We start from the raw sequence: 15,295 nt of genomic DNA, 5'->3' as shown, positions 1-15,295 counted from the left end.
TTAGTAACAACTCTTCCTCTTCCTTAAATATCCCTGGGAATAGGGCCCCTGTACAGTGTCTCTGTGATGATGCAGAGCTGCTCAGTTTTTAACAGCCTACAACATTCCTCTATTTCAGTGGCAAACAAGCTAGCTACTCTCAGCTTTATCTCAATCACTGTCAGCAGTTTTAAAATATGCCGTAGTCCATTTAAATATATACAGGCTTTACCAGATACCACTCCATCATCTATAGCCTCAGTCTGGCACCTTGGCAGCTCACAGGCTAGGGATCAGAAACCAAGGGGAAGGAAAGAGCCAGTGCTTAAGAAACAGGACACAGGGAGAAAGAAGGATCACTTTTTAAAAAAAATTATAGATTTTAAGCTTTTGTGGTAGGAATTTTGGGGACTAGTTAAAATTTGCTAATACCAGGTGCTATTCCAAGGACTCATAGCAACAGTGGTTTAACATATGGATCTGATTATACCCAACATTTCCCTTTGCAGGCACAAACTCCAGTAATATAAGTGACTTTTCCCAAGATTCATACCATGTTAACTTGTGAGTCAGAATTAATTTCAGAGAAGCTTATCAGAGCAAGTTCCCTTCACTGCTTCCTACACTTTCTGAGATAAATTGTCAGAAAAAAATCAAGGAATTTGTTACAGTTTAGTACAATGAAACTTCCATTATATGTTCAGATAGTTGGAAGTTCCCCAATCAGTATTATACCTTGTCTTTGAGAACATTTTAAAATTTGTATTGGAAAGCCATACTGTCTCTTTATTCAGGTGATCAATATATCTTCTGTTTCACTTTATTTTTTATATTTACTCAAATACTCTCCAGTGTAATTCTATACTTAGATTTATGGATATGTTTCTTAGCATGCAGATCTACTTTTCCATCCCCCGCCCTTTTTATTATGTTTGTTTCTTTTGAACAAGGCATACCCTTTCATTATTCTAGTTTAGTCATAGATTCCACCCCACTGAAGTTTGATGTTACCTATGAAATCTAATAGTGTTTGCATCTTTGTGCTAAGTTTACATTGTCAATTAGTTATACACTTTGTATTCAATAGCTGTAGAAGTGATATAGCTTTTTATCCTTTTACCTCTTATTCAATGCAGAGAATTATTAGATACATTCTCTATTGCAGTTAGTTGAAATTAAATGGAGGGATGACTTACAGGTCTTCCTTGGAGAGGTAAATTGAAAATCTGGAAGAAGTGGTTTTATTATATCCAAAAACAAGAAGAAACACAATTTCATGGGGCACTTGATTCTCTTATATTGAAATGGTCATGATGAACATTTGTAAATGGTGAGCCGTGAATATTATTTTGGCTTGCACACTAACTTTTCCTGCAGAGGATGATAGAGTAGATAAACTGTGATAAACTTAAAAGAGCCTTCAAATTAAATCAACATATACTTTGCTATTTGATTATTGCAATGCAAAAGTGGGAATAGGCAATGAAAAATAGCAGACTACACAGTAGTCTTGTTCCTGTATATCATGACTACTTTCTCTTAAAAGCAATTCAGGAAATGTTAGACCTGACACAAAAGCTTATTTCCAGATTCTCTGAGAGAAGGTTGTGGGACAAAGACCAGGAGAAGAGATATGGATTTTATCTGAATAACAAGAAGGAAGAAGTTGTAAAGGTTATTTGGAGACATTTGGATTTGTGAAGGAGGCAAGAGCTTGAATTTTGGAAGGACAAATATTGGAGAACCTGAGGAAAAGCTAAATAACTTGAGCTGAAGGAAAAGGACTCAAACTAAAAAAGGATTTGGTATGAAGGAATAAAAGGATTGAGGATAAAAACCTGAACAGAAGACCTCAAAGAAAAGGAAATAAAGAAGATATTTGGCAATGAAAGGTAAATAAAAAAAGGTAAGTAAAACAAGTTGGCATATTAAATTGGTCAAACAAAGGAAAGGTTAGTGAGAGATGGAAAGGTAGGAGGATATATGAGTTTCAAGTTATTAGGAAGTAGATAAAAAGTTCTAAAGTTCTTAATGAGAAGCTCAGAAGATGATATGTGGATACCCACAAGTAGATCAAAAAAGAAGACCAGGACTAAATTAGTATGGAGAATAAGTAAAAATGCTGAAGTGATTTTCATTGAGTGGGTGATATTGGTATTTCTGTCACAGCTAAGTGACTGTTAGGTTTGTTTTGAGGGCAGGCTTCTCTTCATACTAGAAGAGAAGGTGAAGGGGGTCAAACCAAACTTCCATATATTCCAGGTCATCAGGTATAATAGAATGTTCCTAAAAAACCAACAACCACCTAGAAGTGAGGTTTCAATAGGAGAAAACAAAAGGATCTGAAGTATCAGAGGAGAAATTTTACTTTATCAGGAATAATGTCATACAGAAGTAGGAAAGGAAAGGGTCAACTATACATTTGGAGCTAAAAAAATTGTGGCTCTTCCTAAAGATGAAGAAATTGTATGTTTTGAGGAAGAAGTAGCTGATTGTTCTCCAATGAATGATGAAGTAGAACCACAGAAGCTATTAAGGGAAAGATCACCCAGTAAAAATCAGAAAAAAGTAGAGAAGGAAAATGGTGTTTGATAAATCCCTGATAGGGTGTCTTGAGACAATTATCTGCTAATCTGATAACAATAATAGAGAGGTCTATTGTCTGCCCAAGGCATGTATCCAAGACAAAACAGAGAACCTTTGAAGACATGTGAGAATGAAAAACTACTACCTATTTCTGGTGATTCACATAGGCAAAAATGACACTATCAGAGGGAACCTTAGAAAAATTTTGTCAAAGACTACCATGGGCAAGAAACTAAAGAACAGAATTGGTAGTATTTTCCTCACTATTGCCCATTGACAGCAAGGGTTCCAGAAGAGAAAAATCAATTTGGAAAGTAAATTGCTGGATAAGAGGGCAGTGTCTGGGAATGAGATTTGGACTTCCAGACCACAGTTTAAATAGAGGAATAGTGTGATCCTAGCTAGGGATGGAGTGCAACTAACAAAAGATGATAAAAATGTCCTGGTGTCTTAAAAACCTAATCACAGGGGCTTACTCAAAAGGATGGTGAAGGGAGAAAGCTATCTAGACATCCAACCAGATAGTACGGAAAATAGTTATAGTAAGAACATCAGTTGAGACACGAGAGGTCTATAGAAAACACAGTCCAAGAAAACAGTCAGTATTAAGGACCATTGGCTCAAATATCTATATAGAAGTGCCCCAAATTTAGGCCAAAAACTCAAAATGAACTTGAGCTTCTAGTAAAAAGAGGTAAATTTGACCTCAGAGGCATCACTGAGACTTGGTAGAGTTTAACTCATGATTGGAACATGATATTGGATGGGTATACCTTATTAAGGGTAGCTAGGTGGTTCAGTGGATAGAGTGCCAGGCCTGGAATCAGGAGGACTTGAGTTCAAAGTTAGTCTCAGACATTTACAAACTGTGTGACCCAGGGCAAGTCACTTAATCCTGTTTTGCCTCAGTTTCCTCATATGTAAAATGAGCTGGAAAAGGAAATGGCAAATGGCACTTTAGAATCCTTACCAAGAAAACCCCAAATGGAGTAATGAAGAGTTGGATATGACTGAAATAACTGAACAACAACAATGCCTTATTAAAAATAAAGGTAAAAGAGGATGGATTGAGCTAGCACTATATATTAAGAAGGAATATATGTGTGAGTAAATACAGGAGGTGGTAGGGGTGGAAGGAAGCGTACTGGAGAGGATTTGGATAAAGATCAGTGGAGGAATAGATAGAAGTGATCTTGTCTATGGAGTATATTAGAGATCACATAGATGGAAAGATGAAAGAGTAAATAGATGAGGAGTTGTAGAAACAAATCACATGCTTAGCACAGAAGCATAAAGGTATGGTAGTAATTGGTAGTAAATCTGGATCTGTGATCCAGATATCTGCTAGAGCATTCTCTCAGTCAAAAGCAGAACAACTAATAATTTCTTGACACATTTTAATTATATTTTCATCCTTAAAAGGTAGATGAATGAATTAGGAGATGTTGTGTCCTGGATCTCATTTTCACTTATAAGATGAAACTAATTTCTGATATGGGAATGATGAGACTTTGAGAAGAAGTGAGCACTTACTTCTAGTGTTTGCAATAGAAAAGAGGAAAACCATAGTCTGACATCCACCTAGATTTGGGGAGAACAGATTTCAAAGGGGTTAGAGGAAATCCAGGTATGATCCAGAAGAGAACTAAAACTCTAGATGAAAAGTCACCCCAGGAAGGATGAGAAAGTTTTTAAGAATGAAATCCTGAAGACAAAATAGGAAATAATTCTAAGGAGATGGGAAAATGGGAATTGTCTGAAGAGACTGATGAGACACAAAAGAGCTCACCAACCAGCTTTAATTTTAGAAATATATGTAAAGAATGCGGAAGCAAGGGAGAGTAACAGAGGATGAATCCTAAAAGATCTTGTCAAGCTAGAACATCGTGTTGAATCTAGAAATGTGGAATTTAATAGAGACAGGTGCAAAGTCTTATACTTAGGTGAAAAACATTAGCTTCACAAGGATAAGACCTATGAGACCTAGTTAGATGGCAGTTTTTCTGGAAAAGATCTGAAGGTTTTAGTAAACATAGTATATGTAAACAGTGTATTGTGTCACTTAACTTTTCAGGACTATAGGAAACTTTCTAAATTTCAGAAAAGGTACCTGCTTTTTGTAGAGTAAGTTTTCTAATCCAGAAGTTTCCTATGCCAATGAAATCACAGTTTCAGTCCCCATCCTTGTCCTGTGGTTGATGAAGGTCTGAGAAAGGAACAGATAGATTTTTTCAAATGATATTCTAGAAGATACCATATTTTTATAGTCACACAAATGAATAGACAGTGTAGAAAATACAAGATACCTCTGTTTGTTGACTATAAAAATGATCTGATAAAACAAAATGCTGCCTTTCCCCCCTCTTTTAAATAGTATTTTATTTTTTCCAATTATATGTAAAGACAATTTAAAAAAATTATTTCTATATAAAATTTTGAGTTCCAAATTTTCTCCCTCCCTCTCATCACCCCTCCCTAAGATGGTAAGCAATTTGATATGGATTTTATATGTTCAATCATGTAAAACATATTTCCATATTAGTCATGCTGTGAGAGAAGAAACAACAAAAGGAGAAAACCATGAAAAAATAAAGTGAAAATAATATGCTTTGAGCTGTATTCAAACTCCATTAGTTCTTTCTCTTGATGTGGATAGCATTTTCCATCATGAGTCTTTTGGACTTGTCTTGTATCATTTTATTGCTGAGAAGAGCTAAGTCAGTTATAGTTGATCATCACACTATGTTCCTGATTCTGTGTACATTGTTCTCCTGGTTCTGCTCACTTCACTTTGCATCAGTGCATATAAGTCATTCCAGGTTTTTCTGAAATCTGCCTGCTAGTCATTTCTTATAGCACAACAGTACTCCATTACATTCATATACCATAACTTGTTTAGCCATTCCCCAATTGATGGGCATTCCCTCAATTTCCAATTCTTTGCCACCACAAAAAGAGCTGATATAAATATTTTTGTACTTGGAGGTCCTTTCCCTTTTTTTAATGATCTCTTTGGGATATAGACCTAGTAGAGGTATTGCTGGATCAACGGGTATGCACAGTTTAATTTTACTTTGGGCATAGTTCCAAATTACTCTCCAGAGTGGTTGGATCAGTTCACAACTCCTCCAGCAGTGCATTAATGTCCCAATTTTCCAACATCCTTTCCAGCATTCATAATTTGCCTTTTCAGACATATTAGCCAATATGATAAGTGTGAGGTGGCACTTCAGAGTTGTTTTAATTTTCATTTCTCTAATCAATGGTAATTTAGAACACAAAATGCTGCTTTTAAGGCACTTTTCTGACAGTGTACATGCCCTGCCTATATTCAAATTATCCAAGACTTCTTGAAAGATGTAACAAAAATATAACTTTGTTCAATGATACTCTTATCATAAATATTAAGCAAGGCATGAAACAGGGAAACATGCTTGTCAAAGGTGATTACCACCTCTGTGAAGGATGTCATGCACAGAGTCCAAATTAAGGAAGAATTACCCAAGGACAGTGAAGTTGTTCAGATGTTCTTATTTTTAGATGACATTTTATAGATTGTACTAAGCAGTGAAACATCACGGAACTTCCTAAATAACCTTCATGCAGAGTTCCACATGGGAAAAACCAAGGGGATGAAGAATGCCTATTGTTCAACCCAGGATATTCATGGTGGTTGATCAGTATGTTCTTCAGATAGATGGTGGATTTATTCAGGAATTGAATGGGAGAGAACGAACTGGATTGCTTTGGGGAAATTGTACAGTGCTTTTAATGACCCTAAGCTTCTCTTTCAAACAAAGACTCATCTTTGCCAATATTCTTCCAATGATGCTATATGCTTCAGAAGCATGGAAGACCAATCTCCAAATAATTAAAATTGTAGGTCACTTAGAGGACAATGAAGAAATATGTATTATCATGAGCAAGCATAACACTGATGCAGAACTACAAAGAAGAATCAGTACCAAAGATATTATCAAAGATATCTATAGTTGGAAAAGTAGAAAGGCAGTCATATAGTAAAAGAAAGGGATAGCTGCTATTCAGCCTGTGTGATCCACTGACGCCCACATAATGTCAAGAGATTTAGAATAACTCCAACAGCACTACTAGATGCAAAGGGAAGAAGGAACTTTTCTCCACTTTTCTGCAGTCAGGTTAATGGTGGGTTTTTAAAAGAGGAATAATTAGCTGCCATCTATATATAGCCTCTCTTGACCGTATCTAGCAAAAACTTTTATAGGGGCTCTCGGGAGCTGATGAGTGCAATCTGGGGAAACAATGTAAGGGTAACTACTGGTGTTTCTTCCCCCCTCCCCACCCCAGCTCTCACTTGTCCTATACTGGGTCCATCCTCTTTAGGAATTATCTAAATGTCTCTGTAATTCTTTGTTCAAGTCTTAAGTGACTGAGTAGGAGGCACATAGGGCAATTGAAAGCACATTGACTGTGGAATCAGAAGATATGGTTTCCAATCCCACATGTGAGACTTACTTGTTACCTTGGGCAGGCAATTTAACTGGACCTCACTGTTCTCATCTGTAAAATGAAAAGATAAGACTTGACACCCTCTAAGGTCCCTTTCAGCTTTAGCTCTGTAAAGCTATGATCCTAAGTAGGAAGCTCTCAATTGGCTCTGAGAGTCAACGTTTCCCTCTACCCACTTTCCTTTGAGTTCTTCCGGAAGAAGCCAGGCTCTTATTGGAGTTTGACTGTAGGTTTCTGAATTACTTAGAAGTGGAGCTGAAGCACTGTGATGATCAGATGCACAGTAGTAGATTCCATTGTCTCTCACTGATGGCTTGATAATTTTAAGTGTGAACTTATTGTTGGTAGAATCAATCGCACTCTGAAAATTCTCCATGTTACATGAGTTGTCTTCACATATAAATGTCAAAGTGTTGTCCTGGTTCTTTCTGTTCCAGTACATGTAATAGTTATTTATAGATCCTCCTGTCATGCTGCACTTGAGTGTGCTGACCCCTCCAACCAGGACAGTCACAGCCTTTTCTTGTTCTAACACAATTGCTGGTATGACTCCTGAAAGGAAAAGAAAGGTCAGTGGGGGAGCTTCAGCTATGCTGGGACTGGAGTTGTTGAGCAAGAGCCATTGGGAATCTCCATCTTACCCTCCACAGCAAAAATCTCAGGACACAGATCTCAGGAGACCTCAGTCTTTGCACCTCTGATTATTTTGGCTATTTTTGTTCTGAAGTCCAAGGAATAATTCTTACCTTCACCAAAAAGAATGAAACAGATGAGGAGGTAGATCCACTGCATGACTTCACTGTAAGAGTGACTCTGCTTTTGAATTAGTCAGACAGTTTCCTTCTCTTTCAAGCCATCACATGTTCAGTTGACATCCTTTTGTTTGAAGAAATAAGCTGATCAGCTGATGGTCCAATACCAGGAGAAGTGTTTTGTCAATCACAGAAAGAACACAATGCCTGTTACCTTTTCATGTGGAATAACCAAGACCGGGTAAAATGAGTCTAAGGAGAGAATTGGGTCAACAGCAGGTTTTTCTTTTTATATATTAACTAATTCTTTTTATATATTTTATTATTTATATATTTATATTTAATTTTTATTTATAACATATTTATATATAATATTTATTTATAATTAATATTTAGATATTAACTAATAACTATGTCTCTCTGATGATATAATTAGAATTAATCATTTTCACATCAGATGTTTCTGCTGGATGCTTGGTTGGTCATCTTGACAAAGCTAATAATGAGCAGGGGAATTAGTGTCAATCTCAAATTTTCTAGCTGGAATGATCATTGTATTTAGTTATTTAGATGGCTTTATTTTGCCTTTTAGGCAAAGTTGGAGGAGGTGATTAATCTTAGTACAATGAAACCCCATATTGTTTAACTGGACCAATTTTCAATTCAACAAGTGTTAGGATGGACGGGCATGATAGCACAGTATGTGGTAGCAGAATGCTTAGCACATAAAAGACACTTAATAAATGCTAGTTGACTGACTTGAGTGATTAATCCATGATATGGGAGAAACAGGATGGTGGATAGATTGAGCCTGGGAGTTCTCAGCTGCAGTAGAACTAAAGCTGATCAAGTATCTACACCTTAAACCAATATGATGAACCTCCTGGAGCAGGATGCTACCAGGATGCCTAAGGAGGAGGAAGCTGGCCCAGGTTGGAAATGGAGAAGGTTCAGATCTTCTGTCCTGATCATCAGAGGGCCTGTTGCAATCTGGTATGGGAGAGTTTCAAAAAACAAACAAATAAAAACAACAAAGCTCAATAACAGCAACACCAAAACCTCTCACACATCTATTATGTATCTAGAATATGTTATAGGTATTAGGGAAAAAAGATAAAAAAGTGAAAACATATTCCCTGCCCTCAGGGAGCTTAAATTTTATAGAACATGAACTAGAATTTCCTGACTTTTACTATATTTGCTTCTTCTCTGTTTTCAAAAGTTATCTTTGTGAGACTATATAAAGTAAAGATATAAAAAAACAGAAATATACCATTTGCATATCAATCTATATCAGCTTTGTTTCACAGTCTGAATTTATTTGATCTTCGGAATAGAAATGTCAAATTCTTGTGATCTATTTGTTTATTCAATTAAAATTTTTTGAATTAACAAATATCTATTTTCCTTCCATCTCTCTTTCCCTTTCTTTTCTTTATGCCATTAAAAAAAAGAAAAAAAAAACAAAATCCTTGTAACAGATATGCAAAATCAAGCAAAAACAATCCTACACTTTTGAAATTCTTAAAATAGGTGAGTGAATAATGAAACATGGGAATTGAGGAAGCAGAGACTGGAAAGAGAGGGCCAATTATATTGCCAAAGATGAATAAAGACCATTTTTGACTATGGCCAAAATACCTCCTCCCCTCTACCCTATTTATGTAATTACAACCATGGAATCCTAGCATTGGAAGGAATCTCAGAGGTCATATTAGGTTAATAATTGTTAGTTGAATTGGTCTATTAGCCCAGCTCTTACGTTGTCTCAAACAGCAACCCCCTTTCCAATTTCTCTGACAAGAGATCAGCCTCTACTTTAAGACCTAATGTCAGTGAGCAGGCATTTATAAGCACTTACTCTATACCAGGAACTGCGCAAAAGAAAGACAAAATCTTTCTTCGTGTCCTCAAGCTTACATTCTAATGGGGAAAAACAACACATTTATTAGGTTTTCTTATGTGTAAGGCTATTTTCTGTAGAGTAGTTCCTTTCATAGAGGATACACTTATTTTTGTTGAATTGTTCTTAGCATATGGACTATAGCTAATTTTTTCAAGATAATTCCTTTTGGGGGTAAAAGCAGGGTTTGGAATGGGTGACCTCTTAAGTCCCTTCCAACTCAGATTCAATTATTCTCTGAAAACAAAATTGCCTCCCTGGCCCCACTGGGGGGACAGATGATCCAGAGTCCTTGTTTAAATGAAAAATCAATAAGGTAAGCAGAAGACAGGAAAAGAGAACAAAAGTGAAATAATTCAGGAGGACCAGAAAGAATGTGCTGCTCATAGAGCTTGTGGAGATAGGAAAGAAAGGTCTAGTTGAGGTTGGAAATAAGAAGTTGAGGACCAAAAGATAGCTCTATCATTTCCTCCAGTGATTTGGGGAGCTCAGAGACAGTTCCATTTAGCTTAGGGGAAAGGGCAGGATACAAAGAGTATAGATAGAGATTTTTCAGAGAGTTAATCACAAATAGACTATACTAAATGACTAGATAGAGATACTTAGAATTAAGAAACCTCTAAGAAGGATGTAACTGATAGGTTGGATCATGTTGGACTCTGTTTCTCCAAGTTGCTTTCCCCCTCTGTGCCTCAGTATCCTCATATGTAAAATTAGAGGACGATCTTGAAGGCTCCTCTGAATTCTGACATCCTGTGCATTTGTAATTACTGCCCCTATGTAGCTCATACTCTTATGTACTCAAAGCTCCTGTGCAGTAAAATACTTGAAGTATATCCTATTCACTTTATCTTAAGTGACCTCCTTCTCAATGAAACCTTTTTAGTTACTCCAGTCCAAATTGATTTCTCCCTCCTCTAAATTCCTATCGTACTGAACCATATGTATGACCATTTTTATCCTTAATCACATATTTTTGCATTGTACTTCACTCTTTATATGTGTATATGTGTGTGTTTGACTGTGTGACTTGTGCATTTAATTAACTTATAAACTCCTTAGAGGTGAGTGTATTATAGATGCTCCTTAGGTAATGGTAAATTAAATTGATATCATTTTGTTGCGTTTTGTTGCTGAAGGTCTCATGGCTAATAAGTGGCCAGACTGGGACTCAAATCCTGGTTCCCTGACTCTGCTGGCTAGTTCCAAAATACCTCTCCTGTTATGAACCAGATCCTAGCCTAGGAACTGGGAGGTAAGGGGTGGGTGCTGACAAATGTTTAACAATTGGCTGTCCTATATACATACATACATGTATACACACATATAATACACACACACACATATACATATATATAAACTTTTAAAGTTTAATTTACATTATTAACATTTCCTCCATTACTTTCTTAAGTCTAGGCAACTAACAGAACAATAAATCAAACCTTGATTTATAGTGGTTGCCTATTTCCAAGGTGTAAATGCTCACCCTGAAAATTTAACAATTGACTCTCACAAGCTGGTTTGAACCGGCTCCAGAACAACCCTGGTGGGGTAGGACACAAAGATGGGTAATTCAGGAAGCTTTGGTTCCCTTTTATGATGGACTTTTCTTGTTTTAAGGTCCACAGGATTGTTCTTACCCACACAGAGGAGCATGGATCAGACAAAGAGACAGGTCCACTGCATAGTTTCACGGGGAGGATGATTCTGCCTTTGAGTCTCTGCCCAAAGAGTCTCCTTCCTTTTTCAGCCATCAAACTTCCAGTGATATATTTGTGTACTCTTGACCTCAACCTTACATTGAGGAAATATGCCTCAACTACCAGCTGTGCTGTCTCCAGGAAATATCTGGTTGGTTACATGTAGAGAGAGTCTGGTGCCTTTTCTTTCTTTTAGAACTGACTGATTGGGCATATTGCTTAACCTCTCTGGTCCACGGTTTTGTCATCTGTAAGAGAAGGGGGTTGGATTAGATGACCTCTCTCAGCTCTAGATGTATGATCCTATGACAGTTCTTTTGCCAGGGCCAGGTTAAAGTTTGGACAGGAGAGGTTTGCTATTTAACTCTTGACTGCTCCTAATGGATCTCTCTCTCCCCACATTTATGAATGTGACTGCTAGTTTTGCTACAATTTATTCATATGAAAGGGAGCTGCTTATGTGCAAGGGACTTATTGAGTTGTCAAATCCCCAACCTTCCGCAGCACTGAAATCACATGACTACAGCACAGAGTATAATAGAAGACATTAATATATCTGGCATTATTTTTAGTAGAAGCTAAGTGCCTGACACAGAACTCTGCCCATGGTGGGCACTCAATAAATGTTGATGGCTGACTGAAAACAAATAAACACAGAAACAAAATGGGAAGAGAGATTTGAGTGTAATCGAGAATTTCAAGTAAACAAAAGAAGACAGTAAAAATATGAAAAAAAAATTTCACATCCCACTGTGTTATCGAATTCTTTGCCAGAAGGATATAATAGGATCAGCTCTTCAAATAGAAAACAGATAAATAAAATAGTGTGAAGGAAATGAAATATGAAGACAAACAACATGTAAGAAGAGATGAGGACAAACAAACCGGAGAAGGTTAGGAAGGCAATGGAGGGTAGAAATTATAATGCCATGGAATCCTGTTAAGGGATGAGGACAATGCCCCTTTTCTTTGTCATATTGAAAGAGATGGATACCAGAGACCTGACTTCTGAACAGGTGTTTATCCCCACATAGCCCACAGGTACTTTCCTTCCTCTTGGAATTGTAGGTCTCTTCACAGTTCATTAAGAGCCCTTCATTTCCAGATTTTCCCAAGTTATTGGCCAACATCTCTCTACCCTACCTCACTTGAAATCACTTTGCATGCATTTTGTATATAATCACATATTTGCTTAGCAGCTATAGGCTTAGGACTGAAAGGGATCTTAAAAGGAGAGGCAGTGTGGTATGGTAGAATAAACAGAGAAGATCTAGACTAGGAGGATCTGGGTTCAAATTCTCCCTCTAATGCTTTGCTGTTCAGTCATTTTCAGTCATGTTGGACTCTTTGTGACTCCATTTGGGGTTTTCTTGACAAAGATAACTGGTGTGGCCTGCCATTTACTTTTTCAGATCATTTTATAGATGAGGAAACTGAGGCAATCAAGGTTAAGTGACTAATAAGTGTCTGAGGCCAGATTTGAACTCATGAAGATGAGACTTTCTGATTCTAGGCTCCACCCTCTAACCACTAGCTGACTCCAACGTTTACTATCTGTTCAAACCTGGGCAAGACACTTAGCTTCTCCTAGCCACAGTTTTCTCATGGGCAAGGTTAAAGGGTTGGACTAAATGGCCTTTGGTGTCCCTTTTAGGAATATGAGCTAGGGCTTTTTAGTATCAAATTTCATACAGGAGGAAACTGAGGCCCAGAGAGATTAAATGAATTAGTCAAGATCATATAGGTAGTAAATGGTAAAAATCTGATTTGACCCTAAGCTCCTTGACTACAATTTTCTAGTCAGTTTTTTTTATTACCACACTTCACTAAATTGTTTGTGAACACATTATAACCCCCCTTTTCAGCAGAAAGTAAGGTTCTTGAGGTCAGGGACCTTTTCACTTTTATATTTATATCCCTAGTGAGTAGCAGAGTGTTTGGTACCTAGTAGGCAATTACTACATGTTTATTGACTGATTTCAGTCTTGACAACATTCTATGACTGTTCTATGGTTGGCCAGCATTTAATGCTTGAAGAGACAGAGAAGGGAGTGTGGCACCAGCCATCTATTATTTTTATTACCTATAGTGCCTTGCACATTCATTATAGGCACTCATTAAATATTTGTTGAATGAATGAATAAATGATTCCTGTCTTCCTGACCCATGTCTGGTACCGCTGTTATAAGTCAAGTTGAGTTAACTACGAATCTGGTGGTTCCTGGCCCTGGCTATGTAGACAGGTTCTTGATCATTACCTCGCCCGGGTCTCTTCTCCCCCGTGTCCTATTCTGTCCCTCTTAGAAGAGGGAATGCGTTCAAAGGAACCTGATAGCCATGAAGTCTTACAATCCATTATGATTTTATTGCTATGAGTGGGGGGGGGGTGGAACAATTGAATTTACAGCATTAGAGTCCGACACTTTCTAATTAATGTGCTGCTTTTTAAGAAAGCCATTTTTCAACTTTGAGCTCTCAACTTTTTGTGCTGTCCTCTTTTTTTTTTTCATTTTTGGAGGGTAGGGGAGTGTATCCCTTAAAGAGAAACAAGGAATTTAAAGAATGTTTCCTTTTGGAGGTTTGGTTGGTGAATGACTCAAATATGGCATACATCCCTGTTCCTGGTTTTGGCTCACTTTTCCCTCAAGGGTTTATCTCCAGTAGGTCAAGAGTATGTATGTATGTATAAATATGTATGTGTGTGTATATATATATATATGAACATATGCATATGTGTATGTGTACATATGTATATATGTGTGTATGTGTATACATGTATGCGTGTATATATATGTGTGTGTATATATATATGTGTGTGTGTGTGTGTGTGTGTGTGTGTGTGTGTGTAAAAATGTGTGTATGTATTGTTAAGGACTGTTAAGATGATTAAAGGGTCCCCTGAACTTGTCTTTTTAAGGTGCCATATTTTCCAGAAACATTGGAGCATGCAGGAGGCCCTGAATGTGTTAAGGACGAAGCTCTGCACAAGCTGACCTAATTTGTTGTTTGCATTCCAAACTGGACTGCTTGTGTGTCCTTGGGAGTCAAGACAAGTGCCAGACAGTCTGCACTAGGCTTGTGCAGCTGGAGCCCTTGTAGATAAGGACACCATTGTATCTTCATGGTCTAGCAGTTTCCAAGGGAAAAGAATGTGGCTTTTGCCTCGCCTCGCTCCTCCCCTTTGGGTGGGGTTTTGTCCTTCTCCCACCTTTACTGCACCTTTTCCCTCTCATGTCTCACCCCTTTAGTTGGAGATGTGTGATTCTCCTCCTCCTTTTATTATACTGCCATAAACATGCAAACTTCTGTTTGGATTGTGAACTCTTTGGATTCCACATTTATGTTCATTTCTCTTGCAATAAACCTCGTTTTCACATAAGTTTTGTGAAGTTGTGATAGCCTGTTGATAATATCTCTATTAATAAACCTACATATTTGCAAATATGTATTTCATTTTCTGTTTATAAGCTTTTCTATTTATGGAAACGCACTTACTGAGAGGTATGCTATTACAGTTATCATCAGGACTCCACTGATTTTGGAACTTTCAGCTGGAATCAGTGTCTACTTTTCCTGCCTTCATGCCTCAGTCACACTGAAGAAAGCATGTGTCTCCAGTCACTCTACTGAGACTCAAATCTCTCACTAGCTTTAATAACACAAATAAGGATTAGTGTCCACCAGCTTTTTTAATGTATGAAGAGGGGAATAAAAAGATGGCAATGAAAGGACAGTGAATAATGAGGGCACAGTTTGTCTGGACAGGAAGAAACTAGCAACCTGTGAGCCAGCTCCCAAGAAGAATCAGTTCATTTTGCTGAGCTTAACCTTGTCCCAAAGTGAGAAGGAATTGTGCACCAGATTAATGGAGGTGTGTATTGAGCTAA

The 15,295-nt window shown here is 37.4% G+C and overlaps 3 protein-coding genes and 1 gene segment (V, D, J or C); 1 reads left to right on the top strand and 3 right to left on the bottom strand.

The window, feature by feature from the left end:
• The window catches only part of LOC114028697, a 34,673-nt gene extending 19,844 nt beyond the window's left edge, over positions 1-14,829 (top strand). For 3 of the 11 annotated variants that reach the window (XR_003567402.1, XR_003567397.1, XR_003567401.1), the window contains 3 exons: positions 1,569-1,885; positions 11,329-11,559; positions 14,326-14,829. Coding sequence is in view for 4 of the 11 variants with exons in the window: in XM_027842980.1 (XP_027698781.1) it covers positions 11,329-11,559; positions 13,987-14,097 (342 nt within the window). In the remaining 7 variants the exon portion in view is untranslated. Of the gene's footprint in view, positions 1-1,568; positions 1,886-11,328; positions 11,560-13,986; positions 14,117-14,325 lie in introns of those variants that run through there. The other 8 variants (XM_027842980.1, XM_027842977.1, XM_027842978.1 and 5 more) reach the window with 6 other exon arrangements.
• LOC114028696 overlaps positions 1-15,295 on the bottom strand; it is a 468,075-nt gene that overhangs the window by 185,662 nt on the left and 267,118 nt on the right. The gene's annotated exons all lie outside the window — the stretch shown is intronic.
• LOC114028695 (immunoglobulin lambda-1 light chain-like) overlaps positions 1-15,295 on the bottom strand; it is a 94,035-nt gene that overhangs the window by 63,049 nt on the left and 15,691 nt on the right. The gene's annotated exons all lie outside the window — the stretch shown is intronic.
• LOC114028701 lies at positions 6,121-8,078 on the bottom strand. The segment is given in 2 exon segments: positions 6,121-7,605; positions 7,800-8,078. Coding segments are annotated over 2 exon segments (483 nt in total).

Source organism: Vombatus ursinus, unplaced genomic scaffold (genome assembly GCF_900497805.2).
Source record: "Vombatus ursinus unplaced genomic scaffold, bare-nosed wombat genome assembly UNPS02014894.1, whole genome shotgun sequence".
In the NCBI taxonomy this organism is placed as follows: domain Eukaryota; kingdom Metazoa; phylum Chordata; class Mammalia; order Diprotodontia; family Vombatidae; genus Vombatus; species Vombatus ursinus.
The sequence above is the reverse complement of the archived record's forward strand: the minus strand, read 5'-3'. Positions and strand labels throughout refer to the sequence as shown.